Source organism: Panthera leo, chromosome B1 (assembly GCF_018350215.1).
Source record: "Panthera leo isolate Ple1 chromosome B1, P.leo_Ple1_pat1.1, whole genome shotgun sequence".
NCBI classification, from domain to species: domain Eukaryota; kingdom Metazoa; phylum Chordata; class Mammalia; order Carnivora; family Felidae; genus Panthera; species Panthera leo.
The window spans coordinates 202,345,762-202,368,855 of NC_056682.1; the positions used below are offsets into that span (position 1 = coordinate 202,345,762).

Here is a 23,094-nt window from a genome sequence, read left to right on the forward strand (position 1 = left end):
GAATGATGTCCGGGGGCCACGAGAGCGCAGGAACCAGCGCTGCTCGGAAGGTGGGTGAGTCTCACCGACGGGACTTTGACGGAGGAAGAAAAACACACAAAGGGCACACGCGGCACGATTCCATCTCCATAAAGAGCACCCCTAAACGGTGCCACCAGTGGTGTAAGACTACAAAGAAGGTGACAAAAAGCCACTACCAGTTACCGGTTACCGGCAGGAAGGGGAAGGCGGGGCTTTGTGGTGCAGAGGGGGTGGCGGGGGCCGGTGGCCTTCTGTAACTTTCTTAACCGGACTGGAGCAAGGGCCAGACCCTCCCTGGAAGGCAGGGGTCCTGATGCAGTTCACGATCACTGCTATTAACGCTTTCACCTGCGCCCCTTGGGGGGCCCTCAGCGGGCCAGCGGCCAGGCATCTCCACTTAGAGACCAAGACTCAAGTGTCAGCGCAGAGCACTCTCTTCAAGGTCCGGGTCTGGGATCCACAGCGACTCCCTCCATCTTGAGACGACAGCCGTCAATACCAGCTGGCAACCACTTACAAGAACTTGCGTTTTCCTGCCTACTTGCCTTGGGAGGGGAGCCCCGTGAGGGCAGAGAATCCCGTGCCTGACACACAGGGAGCGCTTGGCAAAATCCGCCCTGAGGACGAACAGGCTCCTGGTTTACGGCAAACACCGTAGAAGCCGGACTTAGAAACGGGGTGCAGCGGGGCAGGAGGAGGTCGGAGAGAGTCGCCACCGTCACGCACCCTCGCCTGCCGGGTGACATCGGCCGACGTGGGTTCAGATCCTGCCTCTGCACCTGTATAGCTGTTTGACCGCCAACAAACAACCTCCCCTCCCTAGACCTTCATGTCCTCACCTGTGAGCTGGGGGGGGCAGTCCCGCCCTCACAGGATGCTTCCCAGCAGGGTACCAGACACAGCCCACCGCTCGCAGCCCACGCAGCCCTCACTGCCTCCCTCGTGGGCAGGAGGCCGGCGGCCCCGTCCCCATTCAGGAGACGGCCACACGGCCCCAGGAAGGGGTGTGAGCTTCCTGAGACCATGCACACGTCCCTCCCTCCCGTCATCATGAAACGAAGTCCCTTCCCCACATTCCACAGCTCGTTGAGTCAGGGCCTTGGGCACCGGGCTGCTTCGTAAAGCACTGGGCGCCCAGGTGGCGGCGGCCGGGGCACCGAGCACAGGTTCACCCCGAGACCCGGCGGCACAGTGGGGACCTCGCGGCGTGGTGGGCCGGGGGGGGGGGGGGAAGGGGGGCGGGGGGGCTGGGCCCAGAGCCATTTCAAGTGCACCTCGCATCACAAAGTCAGAGTCACACGAAAGGACCTAAGTATGTGCCTCCCTGGGGGAGGCTGGTGCGCAGAGGAGGGTGAACTCTTATAAGAACGTCAATTTTTTTAAAGCCTATTTTCAGTGATTGCTGTTCTGCACCAAGTTTCAGCCTGGTGGGAGTTTCATGTCGGAACTACGAAGTGGGCGTTTATAGCGGACAAGTTAATTGTCCTTGTGTGGGGTGAACAACCGAGCGATATCCAGGTACCCGGGTGGGGTGCTTCCCGGCTCGGTCAGCACAGGATGCTCCAGGGAGGGCGAGGGGCACTGGTGCAGGGGCCCAGGGGAAGACGGGGGAGGGGTCCCCACATCCCCTCCACAGCTACCTGCCCGGGGAAGGCGTCTCCAGGCCAGCCCCCACCTCCTTGGGAACATGATGCCTGAATGGGCAGAAGCACCGGGTGCAGGGGGAGTGGGGGACCGTCTGGAGCCTGGAAAAGGAAGCTTAGAGCTGCCAACCTCAACCAGCCTCCTTTGGCCAGCAGATCCCACTTGAGTCTCTCGTGGGCCCGTTCTGGATCTGAAGTGGGTATGAGATCTTCACCATCCATTCCTTTTTCCATCGTCACCAGGGATGTGGCACCTAGTTTTTGACAAAAGGCAGCCTATTCTAGGACTGAGCTGGGAACAAGGGAGGAATTTATCCTTCATCCTTCCATCTATCCATCTGTCTTCTGTCTTCTGTCTTTCCATCAATTTATCCATAGCCCTTCATCTATGCATCCATCCATCCATCTATCCACCATCCATCCACCCACCCACCATCCACCACCCATCCATCCATCCATCCATCCACCCACCCATCCATCCATCCACCCATCCATCCATCCATCCATCCATCCACCACCCATCCATCCATCCATCCACCCACCCATCCATCCATCCACCCATCCATCCATCCATCCATCCATCCATCCATCCACCACCCATCCATCCATCCATCCATCCACCCACCCATCCATCCATCCACCCATCCATCCATCCATCCATCCATCCATCCATCCATCCATTCTTCCACCATCCATCCACCACCCATCCATCCATCCACCATCCATCCATCCATCCACCATCCATTCTTCCACCATCCATCCACCACCCATCCATCCATCCACCCATCCATCCATCCATCCACCATCCATCCATCCACCATCCATCCATCCATCCATTCTTCCACCATCCATCCACCACCCATCCATCCATCCACCCATCCATTCTTCCACCATCCACCACCCATCTATCCATCCATCTACCACCCACCCTTCAATCCTTCCATCCATCCGTCGATCCATCATCTACCCATGTATCCATTCATCCATCATCCATCCTTTCCACAAACTTTCACTGAGCAACAATTCTGGGCAACGGGAGACAGAGATGCAGGAGAAACAACTGATCTCAGAGAGCACACGGTCCAGAGGAAAGAGGACGCAGACATAGGCACAAGACAAAGATGCAAAAATGGCCAGCCTGTGGTCCACATCCTGGGGGACAACTTGGGTCACTGGTCTGAGGAACAGAAGACTCAAGGAACTGGACGTTGTTGCCAGCAGTGTTTGATGCCCGCCATGGCAGCTGGCAGGGGAGAAGGTGGACAAAGGGGGTGATAAGCGGTAAACACGTGGTGAGGGGGTCAGCAGTGGGTGAGATTGGGGTGTGGTGAGTCCCAGCAGCTGAAGTTGCCGAGGCTGGGCACGGGGCAAGTCAACCAGACAGAGACAGGGTGGTGACTGCTGAGTGGGTGCTTGAGACTGTGTTTAGGGAGCAGGGAGAATTCACGGTCACAGTCACAACGCCTGGTGTGTGGCCATGAGAGTGGGCGACTGGCATAGTTGGGGTTCCAGAGGAGAGCAGGCCAGGGTTGTGGAGGGATCACCCACCTGGGGATGGAAACCACCAAGGACCACAAAGGGAGAAGCATTAGAGAGAGAGCAGTGCTGTTTTTGAAGGACCAGCGAGCACCCGTTTTCCGTTAGAGCAGGGTCAAGGGCACGTTCCGACAAAAGGTTCAGGAAAAAGGGATGTTGCTCATGGCTGGTCATCGGTTCAAGAGGGCACCATGGAAGGTTTTAGGGGCTAGGGAGTGGTGGGACAAGGGGTCAGAGAAGGGGGTATCCAGAGCTATAGGGCAAGAGCTGGCCTGGGGGACTTGAACTTGACATCCAGAGGGAGAAGGAGCAGACCCAGATCAGTCCTCGGGTCTGCCAGGCAGATGGCAACACGGGCCTCACTCCTGCCGGGAGCCAGCTGAGGGTGACCTTGCCACAAGGCGCCTCCTGAAGTCATGCGTTTGTTTTGCTCAGAGAGACGTCCTGCAAGCGAGCTGCCCCTGCTTTAGCAGGTGACACATTCGGCCTGGACGCACCTCTTCCTGCAACACAGGAAAGCCTAGCTGTCTGTCCTCCTGAAAGGCGGGGGCCCTCGCCCTGGGGCTCCCTGGCACCATGTTTGTGTCTGGACATACGCCCCTTCACCCTCACTCGGCTCCACCCGGAGCCGTCTGCATCCAGCCTGGGCCACGGGTGTGGGAGAAGGGTGGTTGTGCCGCTTGAAGAAGGCTTTGGCTCTACTGTGGCTTCTCTCTCCCTGCGAGTTTTAGGCCTGGTCTCCATTTTTTTTTAATGTTTTTTTTTTTTTTTTTTTTGAGAGAGACAGAGACAGAGTGCAAGCAAGGGAGGGGCAGAGAGAGAGGAAGACACAGAATCGGAAGCAGGCTCCAGGCTCTGAGCTGTCAGCACAGAGCCCGACGTGGGCACATGAACCGTGAGATCATGACCTGAGCCAAAGTTGGGCGCTTAACCGCCTGAGCCAACTCATTTGCATATCTGGAATATCTTTATTAAGAGACTCTTGTTGATATTTACATACTTTCTTGGTAGTGTGGCTGGGTATAGAATTCTAGGTCACAGGTCGTGATCCTTCAGCAATTTAAGATTCACTGGAACTGTTGCTATCAAAAAGTTGCTATCAAAAAGGTTATTTTATACCGTTTACTGATTTTTCTCCTCAAAAGCTTATGAAATTTTATTTTTGCCTCCAGTGTTCTGAAATGTCACATTAATCTGCCTCAGTGTGGGTCTATTTTTATTCATTGTGAAAGTCACTTGATGGGTCCTTTCAACCTGGCAACTTCTGTCCTCTGGATCTTGAAATTTGTCTCGAATTATTTCTTCAATAGTTCTACCGCTCCTCACTTTCTCTCTCCTTTCTGAAACTTCTGTTAATCAAGCTCCAGGTCTCCTGAATTGGAAATCTAGGGTTTCTTCTTGTCTATTCTTTTCCTATCTGTCTTCTCTTCATTCCTTCAATCTCCTTTATCAGAGATTTCTTCAATATTATTTTCCTATATTCTACTTGGGTTTTTATTTCTGCTCTCATGTTCGTAGTTTCCAATAGCTGCTCTCGTTCTCTGAATTATACATATTTTCCTTCTAAGACATCATATGTTACATGTAATTCTACAATTGCGTGTGCGTGCATGTGTGCGTTCTGTGGATCTCACACCTTCTCCTGTCTCTGTGAGGGTAACAATAGTCATTTTTGCCCCTTTTTTCTCCCTGCATGGTTTTTGTTTTCTCTTAGTTGTTCTGTTGTTATTGCCTATTTGTTTTAGCCCCTCTATCTGTACGTGTCTCTGCCTCTCTCTTCCACATTAGGAGCTGTCCTTAGATTTGCACGAATCCTTAGCTGACTGCCCATGACCCTGCATGCTTGCATGAGACTTGTTGACGTAGGACCTCTCAGCGTAGAGTGATCTTGGTGGGACCTCGTTGGGTTAACTCTGCTACCAATATCTTTGGTTCTTTCCTATTGAGATGGTCTGACTCAACAGAAACATTTCTTCTAATCTCCGATCTGGAGGCTGAGGACCCAGCTGAGCAGGGAAAGAAGACAGGAGCCTCTACAGTCCGCATTCAGGATGATTCAGTCCCTGCTGTACATGTGCACGTGTGAATTTTGTCGTAAGAGAAACTTTATACATAATGAAACCACAGATCTTAAACATACAATTTAATGGATTTTCACGAAAAATACACCCCTCTAACCGATATTTCAATCAAAATATCAACCATTTCCATCACTCCAGAAAGTTCTTTTGTGCTTCCTTCCAGTTCATCCCCAACCACCCACCACCCCACCATAAGCAACTAATGTTCTGATACCTAGTATCATAGATTATTTTTGCCTGATCTTGAACTTCAGAAAACGCAGTCATATCCAGTGTTCCCTTTTGTTTCTGGCTTATTGAACTCTTCATAATGGTAAGACCGGTCCATATCACGTAGCAGTTCGTTTTTCATTTTTTTCTTTTTTTTTATACGCGTCTACCACAATTGTTTAACCATTTTCCTGTTGGTGGGCGCTTGAGTTGTTTAAAATCTTTGTCTGTCATGAATAAAGCTGCCAAAAACATTCTTGTACAGTCTTTTTATAGATACATGTTTTGATTTATCTTGGGCAACTTAGGAGTGGAATCGCTAGGCTTGATGTGTTCTTTCCAGCTCAGCTCTTTTTTTAATTAAAAAAGATTTTTTTTAAGTTTATTTATTTTGAGAGAGAGAGTGCATGCGCATGAGTTGGGGAGGGGCAGCGAGAGAGGGAAAGGGAATTCCAAGCAGGCTCCTTTCTGACACGGTGCAGAGCCTGATGCAGGGCTCCAGCCCACAAACCGTGAGATCATGACCTGAGCTGAAACCAAGAGTCAGATGCTTGACTGACTGAGTCACCCAGAAGCCCCTCCAGCTTAGCTCTTAACTCAGGCAAAGGACTCAGGGAGCAAAGCATCCTGATGGGAACCGAAACTTCCCCTCAAGCAATAGCAGCTGCCCTGGGGCTAGTAAGACCCCTCCTTTCCTCTCCCCCCACCCTGGCCACTGACCCCAAGACAGTGATCATCCTGACCTTCACTGCCCAGCCGCATGGACCCACCAACCTTTATCCCACATTTCCTCATAGAAAGCTGGCTGTATCTCCAGCACTTTGGAGACAGTGTTTGAGCCCCTCGTCCGCTTTCTTCCAAGTGTTGTCCTCCTGCAATAAATCCCTTTCCTGTTTCCCCACCACTCAGCTCTCTGCCTTTGGATTTTGTCAGCAGCCGAGTGGCCAAACCTGGTCTGTTTGGAACCCCCCGAGTCGGGTGCTCTCACACCCCTGCACCCCGGTTACAAATTCATAGAACTGAGCCAATTGGATTGGGTCATAGAATAGGTATTTAATTGTATAAGGAACTGACAAAGGGTTTTGCCAAGGGGTTGAGCAGTTTCCACTCCCGCCGGCAAAGTATGAGAGCCTTAGTGGATTCATATTTTTCTCAACATACGACGTTGTGAACTAACTAATTTTGGCTTTTCTCGTGGGCATGAGGCAGTGTGCTGAATACTAGGGATACGGGGGAGAGCGTCCTTACATTCTTTTTAAGGTGAAAGTGCTCAACATTTCCCCAATGAAGTATGATGTGCATTCTGCATTTTTTGTAGATGCCCTGATTCAACTGAGAAGGTCCCCTTCCGTTGCTAGTTTGCTGAGTGGTTTTATCGCAATGAACGGGTATTGGGCTCGTCGAGCACTTCTGCTTATTTGTGAATGTTACCCATTGGGTTTTTTCTCTTTTATTCTATTAATAAAGAGAATTACATGGACCCATTTACAAATATGAAGCCAAACTTCTTTATGTACTGTGGAATCCCATTGGCTAATATTTTGTTACGCATTTTTGTGTTCGTGTCCGTGAGGAATGTTGGTCTGGAGTTCTTTTGATCAGACTTGTATTTTAAAAGGCTAATTCTGTGGGCGCCTCGGCGGCTCAGTTGGTTAAGTGTCCGACTTCAGCTCAGGTCTTGATGTCACGGGTTCGTGAGTTCAAGCCCCGTGTGCTGACAGCTCAGAGCCTGGAGCCTGCTTCGGATTCTGTCTCTGTCTCTCTCTCTCTCTGTCCCTTCTCTGCTCATGCTCTGTCTCTCTCTGTCTCAAAAATAAACACTAATAAAATAAAATAAAAGAAAAGGCTAATTCTGGTTGCTGTATCCAGAACAGGACTCCTCAGGAAACAAGGTAGAAGCAGAGAGGCCAATAAGGAGATCTTGAATCTATCCAGATGAGAGGCGGCTCAGTAATTAGGTGACTTGGCAAGTCAAACTCCATCTTGTGGCCTTCACTCATCAGTCTGTGAAACAAAGACGGAGTACAAAGGAGTTGCTTATAGAAAGCAGGGTAGGGCAAGAAGTTATTAGCAAAATAAAAGAAAGGTTTGTTTCAGGCAAGGTCACCTTCCCTTAGGCGAAGGGCTGGTGTCTTACTACATACTTGATCTCAACATCCTTTGGAGGATGGAGTTTTATTTCACTGGTGCTGACCGGAAAATTCCTGGCTGGCCAGTTGAAACTACATTTCTGGGGGAGGGTGGAACTCCAGTTAGGTTAGATGTTCAGCCCTGGTTTGGTGACCTGGCCTACCACGACTCCATTTTCGATCTGAAGTTTTCGTGTTAACAGAGGTGGCCATATGATTGCTTCTAGGCAGTAGAACGTGCGCAAAAGTGATAGGCCTGGCTCTCCGACTCCCTCCCCTGTGATATCCTCTGTGCGCTCTCCCCTCGTGCCCAAGGGGAAGCGATCTTAGAAGCCCCGTGTTGACAATGGGGCAGCCTGGGTCCCCTTATCACCACCCAGGGGACAACTGCCTGTTGATCAGTCTCGAGCAGGGAAAAGAAAAAACCTCTATCCTCTTGGGGCCTTTATGCATTTTGGAGTTTGTTATAATAGCCTAAGGTAAGTAATAAACAGGATAAGTGCGTTAAATGCTAACAGCAGCTGGAACTTGCGCTCTGGCTAGAATGGAGCACAGGGACTGAATTTAACCTTTGTTGGAAACAAAACTGAACAACTGAACAAGACATACGAAATGATTGCTCCCACGATGCTAGGCATCAGGCGGGAAGGGTAGCAAAGCACTCCTTGACCGTGACCCTTTGGGACAACACAGGGCCCAATTGTAAAGTCCCGGAGGCAGGATTCCTCCCAAGAGGCCCAGGTACTCTCCACCCCCTTCCTTTGTCCTCCTCTTCCCTCCTGTGGGGATGTCCTCCCTTCAAGGCACAACACTGCCACCCTGGGAGGCCTTTCAGGTCCTTCTTAGCATATGGGTTCACCTGCCCCTTCTCCAAGCCCCAAAGCCCCTAGCTGGTGCCCCTACTCAACCACCTACCTCAAGCTACCCGAGGGCAGCGGCCTGAGGTTGGCTCCAGGGCACCACCCAACCCCGACACGCGGGCTCCCTAGGGTGAACTTTGCTGTAACAGGGTGGGGAGAAATGAAGCAGGTACACACGCATCTCTAACACAGAAAAAGTGCGCGGAGTTAACTGTTAGGGATGCAGTTCAAAGACACTGTTGGGGTGCAGGCGCTCCCAAGTCTGGGGAAAGGCTTCGGCGGGGCGGGAATGAGAAGCCCAGACACCTGGACCGGCCTGGGACTCAGCTTGCCTTCCTCTGTCGAGTGAAGGAGTGGGCTGGGTGGTTCGAAACGTCCTGACCGCCAAGCAGGGGCCACCTTCCAGGAAACCCACAAGGAAGGCTCCCTGTCAATGCCGCTGACACGGGAACATATCTAAGGTTTCAGCCAGACAGGGTCCCCGTCTCTGAACTGTCTACTCTCCCTGCGGAGCAGATGGGACAGGGGCCCGGGGCCATCCCGGAGTCCGCGGCGCGCGTGGTCAGGGCTCGACCCTCACTCAACCTCGCAAACCCAGGGAGGGCAGCCCAAGTCGCACTCCGCCTAAGCACGGGCGCCCGGCATCACGAGGCCGCGGCGTGGTTGTCTAGGAAACACTCACGTGCCCCCGCAGGGCTTCGCGGGCCTCGTAGTCCGCCGGCGGCCTCGCCTGGGCCGACCGCACAAGGAGGGACTACAACTCCCAAGAGGCGGCGCGGCGGGGGCGGGGCCGGCGCGCGGCGGGGGCGGGGGCGGGGCCTCTTGGGCTCGAGACTGGGGGTCTCGGCTGGCGGAGGAGGAAGATGGCGTCGTCAAGGCTCGGAGTCGGGTCGCGCGGGCTCCCGCCGCCGCCGCCGCTCTCGCTGCTGCTGCTGCTGCTGCTGCTGCTCGGGCCCTGGCCGGCGGCGGGCCACGGCGGCAAGTACTCGCGGGAGAAGAACGAGCCCGAGCCGCCGCCGCAGCGCGAGCCCGGCGGGGAGTTCCGCATGGAGAAACTCAACCAGCTGTGGGAGAAGGCCCAGCGGGTGAGCGGCGGCCGGGACATCTGTCACCTGTAACCCTGGGGCCGCGGGGCCGGGGCGTCCTCTGTCTCCTGCGACCGAGGGGGCCGCAGCCCGCGCTGGCGCTGTGATTCCTCCTTTGGCACGCAGATGCCATGGTTGGGGTTGGGGGGTCCTTTGGGAAGACCCTGAAACTCCCTTCCGGTCTTGGGAGACCCGACCGGGGCACTCGTGCTACATCATTCCACCTCGGTGTCTTGACTTTCTGTGAGACTGTCCAGTTCCCGTTGGAGACCAGTGCTTAGAGCTGTAGCCTGGGGGATGGGAACCAGGGTACTTCTGTCCACCGCTGTGGTCTTGTGACATCTTCCAGTGTTGCAAGACTGCAGTGGGGGTGGCCGAGGGCTGTCCTTGGAGCTTTGGGGTTGAGCGGAGCCCTGGTGGGTGCCTCTGGGCAGGAGCCACATGCGCACTGATCCTCTGTGGTCGGTGTTGGCCCTGCTCAGGGGTGCCTGGTGGCCCGGTGGGGGGACACGGGACAGGATGGGGGGGGGGAGGGGGACACATCCTGAGCAGACCCACAGAGTGCCAGACCCCGTTCTGAGTGTTCCTATCGGGTTCTTATCCTGGTCTTGTGATTAAAACGTGTTGAAGCCTTGTCCTCAGAGGTGGGAGGGCTAGAAGGGGAGGGGAGATGGAGTCTCCTGTCCCCTGTTCTCTGCACACCACATTCCTCTGCTGCAGGTGGGACTTAGGAAGGGCAAGCTAAGGTCTCTGTCCTGACAGCAGCTCAGAAGCTGGCAGACCTCCTTGAATGGTGCCCTGCACACAGTCACTTCTGGCAGAGGTTTGAGTGGACCCTGGTTCCAGGTGACTTTTTTGCCCCTTTATTGAGATATGACTGACGTATGTATTTAATGTACACATTTAATGTATTCATCTTGCTAAGTTTGAAGTTAGGTACACACCTGTGAAACTATCCTCCCCACGTATGCCGTAGACATATCAGTTGTTTCTGATGAGTGGCTTTCTTCCTGTGTGTTTGCTTGTCTCTTAATTATTGATGATTTACTTACCTGTTTAATATTGAACAGGTTCTGTTTTGCGTTTGATTTTCTGCTAACTAGTTCTTTTCCATGTGAGGCGTTAACATTTAACTAAGTTGAAGAGAGTAAAACAATCTGGGGAGTGTGCCAGCTGTTTGCATATGAATTCTTTTCCTTTTCTCCTCTTTTTTTGAAACTTTTTTTCTGGAGTGTGGTGGGTGCGGCCAGAGGGAGAGAATCCCACGCAGACTCCAAGCTCAGTGCAGAGTCCGGCGCGGGGCTCGATCCCATGACCCTGGGATCGTGACCCGAGCTGAAATCAAGAGTCAGACCCAGCCAGCCGAGCCACCCAGGTGTCCCCCTTTTCCTCCATTTCAGTAGGACTCGATGCTGCCGTGTCTGGGGCGTTACACGTGGCACGTCCCACACTGAACTCAACAGGCCTCGGTATTTGGGAGGAAGGGCGGCACCAGATCAGAACTGATCTTTGTGAGATGCAGCGCGTGATCCAGGCCCCCAAAGGCTTCCAACCTGAAGCGCAGTCACACGGGGCGTGACCGTAACGCACAGGTGGGCCCGAGTCTGCAGCTCATGGGGCTCCTGGCCGGATGTAGGCCCACTGATTCCCCCCAGGGTCCCGGAGAGGCGGACAGATGAGAAAGTAGGAGGTGAGTGGGGACCACAGCGGAGCCGGCTGGCGGTCAGAGAGCACGCTGGTCCTCTCCCCCTGAAGTCCCCAAGAGGAACGCCAGTGCCATTGCACCATCCACACGGCACTGGACCGGGAGCCAGGCCCTCGCCGTCCTTGGCCGTGGGTCCCGATGCACACAGCCCTGCGCTTGCAGAGGGGAGACCCTGTGGGTGCCTGGGCTTTGGTGCTGTGTCCTCGGCCTGGGTGGACTACAGGCCTGCCTTTCCCAACTCCTCACCACCCAGCGCCCGATGTGCCCTTCCTGGGAAATCGGTGTGCCCCAAACCGTTGTCCTGTTCCTCCGCCCCGGGAGCCACGCAGGTCAGGCAAGGCTGCAGCCCCAGCTCCCCAGGGGCCTGGCGTTCTCCTGCGAGTGTCCACAGAGGGCATCCAGGTGACCACGGGGCCTGGGATGGAGCCCGGGAGGGCAGGCGGGTGCCATTTGAGGAGACTAGGGCATCTAGGTGGGGGCACACCAGAGGCTTTGAAAGGAAGTGTTTTGGGCTTGGGAGCGGTGGTAGGGGTGTGGGTCCCGGGGAGACTAGTGCCTGCCCCAGGACAGCCAGCAAAGGAGGTGGTGAACCCACAGAGCAGGATCAAAGAAACTTCTAGAGAGTTGGAAGAGTTTCCTGCCCTAGGCCCTGCCATTCATGTGGTGCCATCTTCTTACTCCTGAGGAACTTTCCCTGGCTGTTTTTCAAGCTGGTGGACGGGGCCTGAGCTGACAAGTCCCCGGGAAAGGCGGGAGCAAGCTCTGGGTCTCCTCTTGGCCTCCCTGGGGGTTGGGCTTCTTTCCGGAGCCTCGGGGCCACTTAAGACAGCCGCGGGGCTCGTCCCGCCTCACCCCAGGCTGGGTCAGGGAACAGAGACACAGCACCGAGAGCCTCTTGTCGTTGTGGCGTCATTAGCGAGTGGCTTGCGGGTGGGGGCATCCGTGAGCCTCGTTCACTAACTGGTTTTCTTTTCATGTGGACGTTGTCCGTAATTTAGTGAGCCGGTCCCCCCAGTCGCGGTTTATTTTCTATCCTAGTTACATAACACAAGGAAAAGGGAAAGGTTTCCTCCCCGTGCTCTGCATTCTGTCCCTGCATCCCCCCACCCCCGTATCGGGGGCCCCACGGAGGCCCCCAGCCTCCGGGTGGGAGGCGGGGCGTCCTGGTGCAGGAGCCAGCCCGTCGCCGGGGTGGTGTCCTCAGGAGGACTGGCAGCCCCCGGGCTCAAGCCGCTGGCGGTGGGCAGGCCCTCACTGGGCGTTTCTAGGTCATGCCATGCAGTGGACATCTGGTGAGGCTGGCGAGGCTCCGTGTGCGAAGGCCAGTGGTCCTCGTCCCGCAGGGCGGCAGTGCCCTGAGGTTCTCGAACGGGAGCACGTGGGACGTGTTGACTGCCCGGGACCCTGACTCCTGCTGCTCGTGTCTTGTTGTCTCCTGGCCACCCTCTCTCGGGTCGCCGTCTCCGGGGCTGTCCTGCCGGTTCTTCCTGTGGCCGGTTGTCCGAAACCTTCTGCTCTCGTTCCGTAGCTCCAGCTCTCCCCCGTGAAACTGTCCGAGCTCCATGCAGACCTGAAAATGCAAGAGAGAGAGGAGTTCGCCTGGAAGAAGCTGAAGGCTGAGGGCCTCGACGCAGACGGAGAGAGAGCAGCCAAGCTCCTCCGCAACCTCAGCGGTACCTTCCTTTCCTTTTCTGTGTGGGGGGAGCCCTGGCCGCCGATTCTGACGTGGTCCGGGGCGGGTCCTCCGAGGAGCAGCCTTCAGCCGTGGACACGGCTGCCGGGCCGTTTGGGGAGGCTCTCGGCAGATTGCGGGGAGAGTCAGGGCAGGGGTGCCCGGACGCGTTGGCACTCGGCGGCTGACGGCCCCGGAGCTGCGTGGCCTGGGAAGGAGGCCGGGGCCACCGAGTTGCCCATGGTCACCAGGCAGAGTCCATAAGGAGGTTCCCGGAGTCTGGAAGGTATGGGGAGGTAGATTTCAGGTCTGTACTGAAAATAATTTCTTTTTTTTCTTTTAAGTGTATTTCTGTAATTTGAGGGGGGAGGGGCAGAGAGAGACAGAGAGAGAGAATCCCAAGCAGGTTTCACGCTGTCCTCACAGAGCCCAACGTGGGGCCTGATCTCAGGAGATCACGACCTGAGCCGAAATCGAGAGTTGGATGCTTAACCGACTGAGCCCCCCAGGCGCCCCAAAGATAATTTTCTAACAGTTACGGTGGAACGTAGTGAGCTGCTTGCTGCAACTATGTATTCCAGAAGAGACAGCGGGCGTCTGCCTCCGTCTCCCACTGTGCAAAAGACCTGTATCCTCGGGGCCGAGAGGTCACCTTCCTCCTGTCTGGCATGACTCAGCTCGCCGCCTGCATGCCCCGGGTGCCCCACATCGGCTGTGTCTTGGGGTCTGCTTCCGAGCTGACCGGTCTGCTGTCACTGTAGCAAAGAGCAGAGAGTAGGAGTCACGTCCCTGTTCGCCTGCTCGCTCCCGAGCCTGGAGGCCAGCGGCGCCCTGGCCTGTCAGCTGCCCCGGGACGTGGGCGCCCTCGCCAGTCTGAGCCTGCTACAGCTCCCCACAGCGCAGCGCCGGGGCGGGGACGGTCGTGGCTGCAGGGCCGTATGTGGCCGGGCCCGGAGGCTGCCCGGGAACGCCCCCCAACCCCTCACGCTCGCGGAGCCGGAGGCTGGCCTGGAAACACGTGGAATGCTCGTCCTCTGTGGAAACAAGAGTCCTTTCTTGAGACCAGGTGTTCTGTGTCCACTCAGGTCTCTCTGAGGTACTTCCTGTCCCTACTCACAGGTGACAGAGGCTCAGAGGGTAGGTAACTTGTCTGTAGTCACAGCCGTGAGCACCGCAGGATTTGAGGGCAGGGTTTTCTGACCCAGCTGGTGATGTTTACCCAGCTGCCCTGCATCTCTTAACCCCATGAGACCCCTGTGGGTTGTTTGGGTCGTACTGTGCATCTGCTTCTGCGGTGAGGAAAGCGGTCTAACTGCTGCTTTACGTGTGGCCGCACTCGAACGTGGCAAGACACATAAAAGGCCAAGGCAAGGGGCGCCTGCGTGGCTCAGTCAGTTGAGTGGCCGACTTCAGCTCAGGTCATGATCTCACGATTGTGGGTTCGAGCCGCGTCGGGCTCTGTGCTGACAGCTCGGAACCTGGAGCCTGCTTCGGATTCTGTGTCTCCCTCTCTCTCTGCCCCTCTCCCACTCACATTCTGTCTCTGAAAAAAAAATAAAGATTAAACAAAATTAAAAAAAAAAAAACCAACCCAAGCTGAGAGGACACTAGGCATGACTGCCCCCGGCCAGTGTTTGGGGGGCGGCCCCCCAGGGCCTGACCTGGAGCTATCAGCAGGAGAGAAGGCACTGGAGGGCCCGGGAACCTTCGTACGTCCTCCTTTCTGGAAGGAAGCAGCCCCCAGTGGATGGCGCAGGGCTGAGGCAGGAGAGCGGGAGGGCGTAGAAAGGTGGGCCGGCCCCCCGGCTCCCTCCGGCCTCCGTGGCCTCCTGGGCGTGGCTCCCAGTCCCGGTGGAGCCATCTGTTTCTGCGCGGGTGGCACGGGTTGCTCACATGCTGAGGTGATGTGGTTGGAAGGACTCCTCGGACCGGCGAGCTGGAGGCCTCCCCCTGCGCAGGCCGCTGGCCGCATCCTAGAGGTGGCCCGGGAGCCTCCGCGTGCCCTCAGTTCCCCCCCCCCCCCCCATCCCAGTGCCATTAGCACAGCTGATGCCACACCTGGGGGACCACAAAGTGCAGTGTCAGACCAAGACTTGAGACAGGAAAGGGAGGACCAGGCATAACCGGATCTGTCCCGGGCTCGCCGGCCTCGTGGTCACCCCGGCCTTGCACCAGCACCTTAGGGAGCAAACCACACTGGACCCGTCGCCTTGTCCAGGCCGTTGGTTTTGACGGAGGGCCCTCCTGTCCCACGTTGAGTCCTGGACGGGTGGGTCCTGTTCTGTCCGCTCTGCTGCCCGGCCCTCACCATGGCCACCACAGTGTCCCCCGGTGCCCGACGGGGACGTGCCAAGGCTCCAGCGGCCTCACCCGTGAGGTGGGCTTCCTGGTCCACGGGGCCTCTTCCGGCTTGAATGCTTGTCTCTGGCTCCACTTCATGCTGAACCCAGCACTACTGGAATCCAGAACCCTCTGCCTTCCGGGGTGCTGAATGCAGCCTGAGACTCACGTGACCTGTGTTCTGAGGGGGTCCGGTGCGGCGTCCCCGCTCGGTCCTGGGAGGCTGGGGCCAGGCCGAGCCCAACGACATAATTCTCCCTCCTTCCCCGTCGCTCCTTCCCGTGCTCGGGGGCTATTGCGACTGCCCTGTGGCCGGGTGTGCGGAGCCTGGGCCCAGGGTCCTCTCGGCGCCAGTCGGCCGGTGGCCGGACGGAACACCTGTGTCTCTCCTAGTGATCCTGGCCAAGTACGGCCTGGACGGCAGGAAGGACGCCCAGGCCGTGAACAGCAACTACCTCAGCGACACCGCCGAGGACGACAGCCTGGGAGACCCCAAGCTGGAGAAGCTGTGGCACAAGGTACCCCCTCGGGGCTCCCCGAGAACCCCAGAACGTGCGCCCTGGCGTTGAGAGTCAAGGGGAGCTGCTGGGGCTGCCTCTCTCTGCATGGAAGCTCATTGAGAGGGACTCCTGGGGGGCAGTGGTTTCTTCGTGGACCCATGAGGCCTCCCTGCCTTCCTGGGCCCCCAGCCAGGGAATCCCACGAGCCGTGTAGCTGCCGGAGTGAGGAGAGCGGGCCGATCGCTCGTGAACACCCGGGCTCACGCGTGACACGGCTTTGTGGTTTTCTGTGTCCGGCTAGTTGGGGTTTGAGCCTGTGTGGTGTCTGGTCCAGAGAGCTGTGCTCAGCGCGGGGCGGGCGTGCCGGGGCGGTGCTCACCCCCTGTGGTCTCCTGAGGGGGGCGGGAGTGGGCAGTGCGGGCGGTGGGACCGGGCGGTGGCCGGGGCGAGTCCCTCCACTCCTTCATCCCCCAGCTTCTGTCTGGACTACAGTGAGTGGGGCCAGGAATCGGGGTTCTCGCGCTAGTCCCTTGTCCTTGGTCCGAGGGGTGGAGCCGTGCAAGAGCAGGGGGAGCGGGGGTCTGCTGTGGCCACTGTGTCGCCTCGGCCCGTGGGGCAGGTGGATGGCGAGGAGGTGACTGGCCTGAGGTCCCTCCCCGGGGATCCTGCCGCTCCCGCACCTTTGGTGACCGTGACCCCTCTGCTGAGCCTGGTGACGTTGCTTTGTATTTTCCCGCCGCGTCCCCTGGTCGGACGGTCATCGGGGCGAGAACGGGCCGCACACTTGGCCCGGGAGCCGGGGTCCCGCCTGGTCTGAGGGGCCGGGCGGGGGCGCGGGCAGGCTCACAGAGCGCGCTCCTCCAGGCGAAGAGCTCGGGGAAGTTCTCCAGCGAGGAGCTGGCCAAGCTGTGGCGGGAGCTCCAGCACCACAGGGAGAAAGTGCACGAGTACAACGTCCTGCTGGACGCCCTGAGCAGAACCGAAGGTGCGCGCGAGACCGCGGAGCCACCCCTGCACGCGGTCCCGCCCCGCCCCCCCCCCCCGAAAGTCAGCAGCCCCCAGAGTTCCCGGAGGGCCACCGGGGTCGGCCCGAGTGCGCCACAGACGGTCCTTCCTGCGGAGGGCGGTCCCGGGCAGCGGGCGCGGCGCGGCCAGCCCCTCACGGCTCCTGTCCCCGCAGAGACCCAGGAGAACGTCATCAGCCCGTTGGACGTGAGCCGCGTCAAGGAGGACGTGCTGCACAGCAAGCACGCGGAGCTGAAGGACAGGCTGCGCGCCATCAACCAGGGCTACGACCGCCTGCGCCAAGTCAGCCACCGGGGCTATGGCGCCGAGGCCGGTGAGCGGGCGGGCGGCCCCCGGTCCTGCGCCCCGTCCCAGGGTCCCACGCCACCCCTCTGCGTGCTCCGCCCCCGCGCTGGTCCGCCCGCCCACAGTCCGCTCCCGCCCACGCCCCCCGCCTCAGCCCGCGCGGCCGGCCGGGAACCCTGCCTGGGTGCCCCTTTCCCCAGGCTTCTGGCTCGTCCGTGTGTTCTCCGTCACGGGCTCGGGGAGCGTCAGTGTGGCAGGTGCTTTCCTTGACCTGCGGACGCGGCAGGTCGGGGACTCGGTGCCAGGTCGGGAACATGGTGCTGGGGCCGCCCACGCGGTGCGGGTAACTCTGACCGCTCCTCCCCGCCTGAACCACTCCCTCCCAGGAGGGACCCGGCCCAATGACTCTGCTTCCCCTGTGGTGCGCGGGTCCTTCGAGAACACTCCCCGCGAAGCCCGTTGAGGGCCCAGGGCAGGAAGGGTCCGCTGAGGGAGGGGCGGGCGGCTGGGCCTGGCTTGCTCCGGGCTTCCTCCAGGGCTGGAGGACAGGTGACTGGCCCAGCAGGGCCCCATCGCCATGTCTGCACAGGAGTGCTGGCTGGGGTCAGGGCTCCCTTCCAGGTGCTTGGTTTTGCCCTGGAGACAGGACGGGCAGTGGCCTGAGTTTCAGCCCAGAACCGTGGGTAGCCTGACACAGTCCTGACCCAGAGGCCCCAAGACTCCCGCGCCCTCTCCCCCGACTCCTGCCCGAGGTGGCTGTGCACCAAGGGAGACCCTCCCTGTCAGAGGTGCGGGTTAATGCTCGTGCGCAACCCGGGGCAGTGAGAGCGTCGCCAGGGCCGCGTGCTAACGGGGCCTTGGAACGCACGTGGGAACAACGCTCAGTGTGCTTCCCGAGGACACCGGACGCACGCGTGTCCAGACGTGCACGCTGCCCCGGGCATCATGGGGGGTGCCGCCGGAGTCACCCGGCCTGCTTCTGCCTTTCTGCCAGAGTTCGAGGAACCCCGAGTGATAGATCTGTGGGACATGGCCAAGTCCTCCAACTTCACTGAGAAGGAGCTGGAGTCCTTTCGGGTAAGCAAGGTGCAGGGAGACGCCGGCTCACGGTACCTGGTAGCACCTTTTAAGCTTTGGGCTGGCGTGGCGAGACTCTTCCCCGCACCGGGATTGACACAGGCCAGGGTTTTCACAGGTTTTTTTCCCTGTTGTCCCCCGCGCCCCTCACCGTGCTGGCTGGCAGCCATGTGGGACCTCCGTGTTCACGTCTGGACAGCGCTGGCCTCCAGGGAATGGAGGGTCCGGCTCAGCTTTGGGTGTGCTGGGTCTGAGGACAGAGGGCTGGTGAGGAAGCACGCGGGTCACGAAGGCCGGGAGGAGAACGGCAGACCCTGCCTGTGGCCCTGGCAGTGGGCCCAGGGGGAAAGGCCTTTGGGTTCCCTGAGTGTCACCTCTGTGGGTCATGCTGTGACCAAGCCGCCACAGGCCAGCGGGTCGGGCATCAGAAGGGCACAGGCGAGAGGCCACCGTTCGCTAGGACAGGAGCCTGGGGGTGTGGGGCTCCGAGTAGGGCCCGTGGGGTGAGAGGTCATTCCGAGATGTGGGCCCTGGAGGCCGCTGCTGAGCTCATGTGTGCGGGGTGGGCCCACAGTCCCGGGGTCGGGGAGGGCAGAAAGGGGGGCCTCCGAGGAGTCCTCGGCAGGCGGGAGAACCAGGACGCTACGGCAGCCGGAGACGCAGCAGGGAGGGCGGCGGGTGCCCAGCAGAGGTCCCTGTACCGGCGTCCGTCTGCAGCTGGGTGGGCAGGCCCGTCCTTGTGGAGCTCGGCCCAGTTCAGAGGGAAGCATGTTGTTGGCTCTCGTGGGCCCTGGGCAGGGCGCTTGGCCCCCGTCTGGAGGTCCCGAGGGGTTGACCAGTTAGCCGAGATCAGGATGTGGGGGATGAGCCAGCGAGCCTGACCCGAGAGCGCTGTGCGGGCAGGAGAGGCAGGAAGGGCAGTGTCGCAGAGCCTTCCCAAGCTGGTGGCTGCTCCAGAAGGGACAGATGGCCACGGGGACAGAGGAGAAGACCGAGCAGTGCAGTCGTGGTCGAAGCCCAAGCCCCAGGTGTCAGGCTGCATGTGGGGTCGGGGCCAGAGGGAGCCAGATGCCCGGCAGGTTCCGTTCGCTGAGGGCAGGGTGCAGGTGCCAGGTGTGGGCAGGTGGCCCGCGAAGGCCGTCAGGTTGTGGCGGGCGCCTCCGCCCGTGGGCGTGCTCCCCTTCCACCTTCCCGATCAGGTGGCAGTGGGGATGGCCCCCTGGAGCTGCCCCGTCAGGCCGCACGTGGAGGGGCTCGGTGTGTGCGCCCTCAGGGGGCAGCCCCCTGCTTCCCGCGCTGAGCCCCATCCCCAGCGGGACCGGGTCCGAGCCCCAGGCGGGCGGCTGCCGCCCATGTTCTGGGGCAGCGGGAAGGTCTGCCCGGGGAGTCCGCTGGGGGACAGTCGGCTGTTCGAATGTTATTCTAGGAGGAGCTTAAGCACTTTGAAGCCAAAATTGAAAAGCACAACCACTACCAGAAGCAGCTGGAAATCTCTCACCAGAAACTGAAGCACGTGGAGAGCTTCGGGGACCAAGAGCACGTGAGCCGGAACAAAGAGAAATACGCCATGCTGGAGGAGAAGACCAAGGAGCTGGGCTACAAGGTGGGCGCGCGGTCTGCGGGGGGCCGGCAGGTGACCGTCACGTCCGCACCAGGACTGCGGCCTCCCGGAGAGCATCCCTTCCCTGGCCCCGCGTGTGCACCGCTTCCTCCTCCACGGAGGCGGGGGGGGGGGGGGGGGGGGGGGGGCGCGGCGGGGTGCGCCTGGTGGGGGCACCTGCTGCCACCACACACCTCCCACCGGGGCAGGGCCGAGCCCTCTCCTCTGGGCCTGTTTAGAGCCAGGGACACCTGTGGACCAACTCGTACTCTCGATCGGGTGACCCTGTGTGGGACGTGAGCCAGGGCCCGCGCGTGTGGGGCCGTGGCTTTGGCACATTCGCGTGCTCGCGGCAGGGGGTCCCCCGAGAATCTGGTGTGGTGCGTGTGGAGGCCTCGTTTGGTCTCATGAGGATGGGAACCGTCCCAGGGCAGCGGCAGGTGGCCTGAGCAGAGTGAGGTCACTCTGGGGCCAGTTCGGTTCCCGGCCGGTGACCTACGAATCACGTGCCCGTCCAGGCACGGAGGTTGGGCTCTTGACAGAGGAGAGCCCCTGGGTCAGACTCCACAGGAAAAAGAGGCAGCAGGGCAGTGTGGACGCTTGGAGGAGGGCTCGAGCCTAGGCTGTTCCCAGGACGCATGGAACACTCTGGAAACAGATGGGATGGGTTGTCTCTGGAGGGAGGGAGGAGGGATCTTCTTCTGTGCCTCTGAATCTGGAGCCACACGGTGTCCTACCTGTTCACACTCAAAGTTTTAAGTGAAACAGGGCAGAAGCGGCACCGAGCGCGTGTGTGGGTCTGTGCCTGCGTGTGGTGCAGCGTCGGGGAGGAGGCAGGTGCCCGCGGGGGACGTCGGTTGCAGAGTGACGTCGCGGGGCGAGAATTTGCGGAGGGGAATCCGCTGTCATGGGGGAGGGCAAGCGAGCTTCGCCGCCGTGGGAGAAGGGCACGTGCTGGGTGGGAAGCATGCGGAATGGACTCCGTGGGGCTGGGGCCGACGGCGGGTTCCCAGAGGGAGCCGCTTCTGAAAGCAAGCGGGGTGGACGACGGATACGTTTCTCTTGTTTTTCGGGGCGATCTGTCTCCCGCTGCGTGTCGTTAGTATTTGGTGGTGGTGTCCCGGCCGGTGTTCGCTGCTTTTGGGATTTGGTTTTGGCCGTTTCCGGATGGGTGCAATTGTAAGTTAAAACAAGCAGGGAGCCCGGGAGTTTGCACTTTGCAGACTGCGCGTGTGGTTGCCGGGCGGATTGCCGCTGGGCTCACGCTGTGCCCTCGTTTCCAGGTGAAGAAGCACTTCCAGGACCTGTCGGGCCGCATCTCCAGAGCGCGCCACAACGAACTCTGAAGGCCGGGGAGGAGCGGGGCGCCGGGCGGGGTCCGCCCAAGGACGGGCCCGGGCGCTCCATGGCGGCGCTTGACGCGCACAGAACCTTGGAGGAGGCGTGCGGGGGACTGGCCGGGCGTCCGCGGTGCGGGAGGACGGCTCCGACTGCCCGAGTGCCCGACGGGGGCGTGTCGGACTCGTGAATCTGCCCCTGGAGATGCCGCGTCCGGAAAAACGTGTCGCGGGATTTAAATGGTCTGACGTGATCTGACGCGTCTTGGTGGTCTCACTGCACCTGCGTCTTGTTTCTTTTTTGCCCCCGCACCTCACTCCCCGGCTTCTCCGTTACGTGATGTGGGAGGGGCCCGGGGCCTCAGGGCCTCAGGGCCTCAGGGCCCCAGGGCCACGGTCCCCCTGGTTTGACGATTTGGAGTTGAGTTGGGGGTGACCTGGCCCAGGCCCGCTGGGGGCTCAGCCGGCACCTCCCTGCCCACCTCTGTGGCTGGACTTGGGAAGAGCCCACGAGCCCACGGGGCCTCCGTGTCCAGCACGAGTGCCTGACTGTGTCGGGGGTGATGGCTCTGCGGGACCATTCTCTGGCCTCACGGCCGACGGTCCACACAGGGACCTGACACGCTTCTCAGAGCTGAACCTGGAAGAGGCTTGACCCCAGTGCTGCCCCGCGGCATCAGCCACATCCGGGTCTCAGCGGGAACCCTGGGGTCCGCCAAACAGTCCATCCCTTTGGCGGTCACTGCGGGAAGAGTCCAGTGCAAGGGTGGCGTGCCAGCTGGGTGTGTCAGGACACGGTAAAGCTGAGCAGGGGGGTGGCCCCACCACAGGCTCCTGCGTGGGCCACTGGGCGAGGGGCGGGCCTTCCTGCTGTGCTCCCCCGCCCAGGAGCCTCACCCCGGGCCCCTGTCGTGTCTCCTGACCGGGTCTGCCGGGGTGGCCCTCCCAACACTGCGCACACGGCTCTTGCCAGGCCTGACGGGCAGGGCAGGGCAGGGTGAGGGACGGCTCAGGTGACGGCTGAGGCCCAGAGAAGGGCCGGTCGCCAGGCCTCCGCACTCCAGGCCACACACATTCTGAGCGCCCCTGTGTGGGGTGCAGGGCCCAGGAGGAGGTCGGGCCCAGGACATGGAGGCAAACAGAATAGGACCTCTGACTCAGTTTACCATCCAAGAAACCGACTTGAGGGAGCTCTTGGCCTTCAGTCAGAGGTGCCAGAGAACCAGACGGGTCTTCATGGTTTGTCGTTGCCTCTGCCACTGGAGGAAGCCGGTATGTGTCGGGCCCCAGGCCGGGCCCAGGAGTCCTCCCGAGTGGGTGCTCAGGAACCCAACCCCAGGTCCACAAGTGGAGATGACCCACCACACTCCTCTCCTACAGCTGACCACATGGCCCCCCCACATTCATACACCAGAACCTAATTCCCACGGTGAGGGTGTCAGAAATGGGGCCTTGGGGTGATCAGATCACGAGGGAGGAACTGCACACAGGACCAGGGTCCTTGTAAGAAGAGGCCCCAGAGAGCCCCCTGGCCCTCCACGGTGCGGGCACGCAGCAGGAAGTCTGCGTCTGTGGTCCAGGAAGCAGGCCCCGCCAGAACCCCGTTGCCCCCACCTTGATCGTCACTTCCGGCCTCCAGAACGGACAGACGCCTGCTGTTCGAACCACCCAGTCTGTCTCTGACCCAGGCATCGCTTTCTTGATTCAGTAAAGCTGGGCTTCCCTGTTTGAACTTCATGGGCAAGAAATGAGAGCGCAGTTGTGTGGGGTTGGGGGCAGTGTGGCTTCTAGCTGGCGTGTCGAGATGCAATCGTATCATTTCACGGAAGCGTGTACCTTTCCGCTGTCGCGTAGTAGTCCGTGGTGCGCTTGTTGGACGTTTTGGAGTCGAGTTGTTTCCGGGTCTGGGTGGTAACACAGGCTGGGAGCCCCGTGGTGAACGTCCCCGTGTGCGCATGCGCCCTGCAGGCTTCTGGTGGTAGCGATG

The 23,094-nt window shown here is 59.5% G+C and overlaps 1 protein-coding gene across 2 annotated transcripts; it reads left to right on the top strand.

The window, feature by feature from the left end:
* The first annotated feature begins 9,304 nt into the window (after positions 1 to 9,304).
* Positions 9,305 to 21,361, top strand: LRPAP1 (LDL receptor related protein associated protein 1). Of its 2 annotated transcripts, none has more exons than XM_042937026.1 (8): positions 9,305 to 9,565; positions 12,799 to 12,943; positions 15,676 to 15,800; positions 16,647 to 16,767; positions 16,963 to 17,121; positions 18,088 to 18,170; positions 19,672 to 19,773; positions 21,054 to 21,361. In XM_042937026.1, exons 1-8 carry the CDS (start codon positions 9,344 to 9,346, stop codon positions 21,114 to 21,116), a joined length of 1,020 nt encoding a protein of 339 aa, XP_042792960.1. In that variant the 5' UTR covers positions 9,305 to 9,343; the 3' UTR covers positions 21,117 to 21,361. The 2 variants fall into 2 exon arrangements, with proteins under 2 accessions (XP_042792960.1, XP_042792958.1); XM_042937024.1 differs by having other exon boundaries at positions 9,307 to 9,565; positions 19,597 to 19,773.
* The last annotated feature ends 1,733 nt before the right edge of the window (positions 21,362 to 23,094 follow it).

What these genes read in the sequence shown, in the direction of transcription:
- LRPAP1 (XM_042937024.1), top strand. Translation starts at nt 9,344, where the DNA reads ATGGCGTCGTCAAGGCTCGGAGTCGGGTCGCGCGGGCTCCCGCCGCCG. An exon ending in TGTGGGAGAAGGCCCAGCGG is followed by an intron (nt 9,566 to 12,798) that starts GTGAGCGGCGGC and finishes CTCGTTCCGTAG; the next exon opens with CTCCAGCTCTCCCCCGTGAA. An exon ending in AGGAGCTGGAGTCCTTTCGG is followed by an intron (nt 18,171 to 19,596) that starts GTAAGCAAGGTG and finishes ATGTTATTCTAG; the next exon opens with GAGGAGCTTAAGCACTTTGA.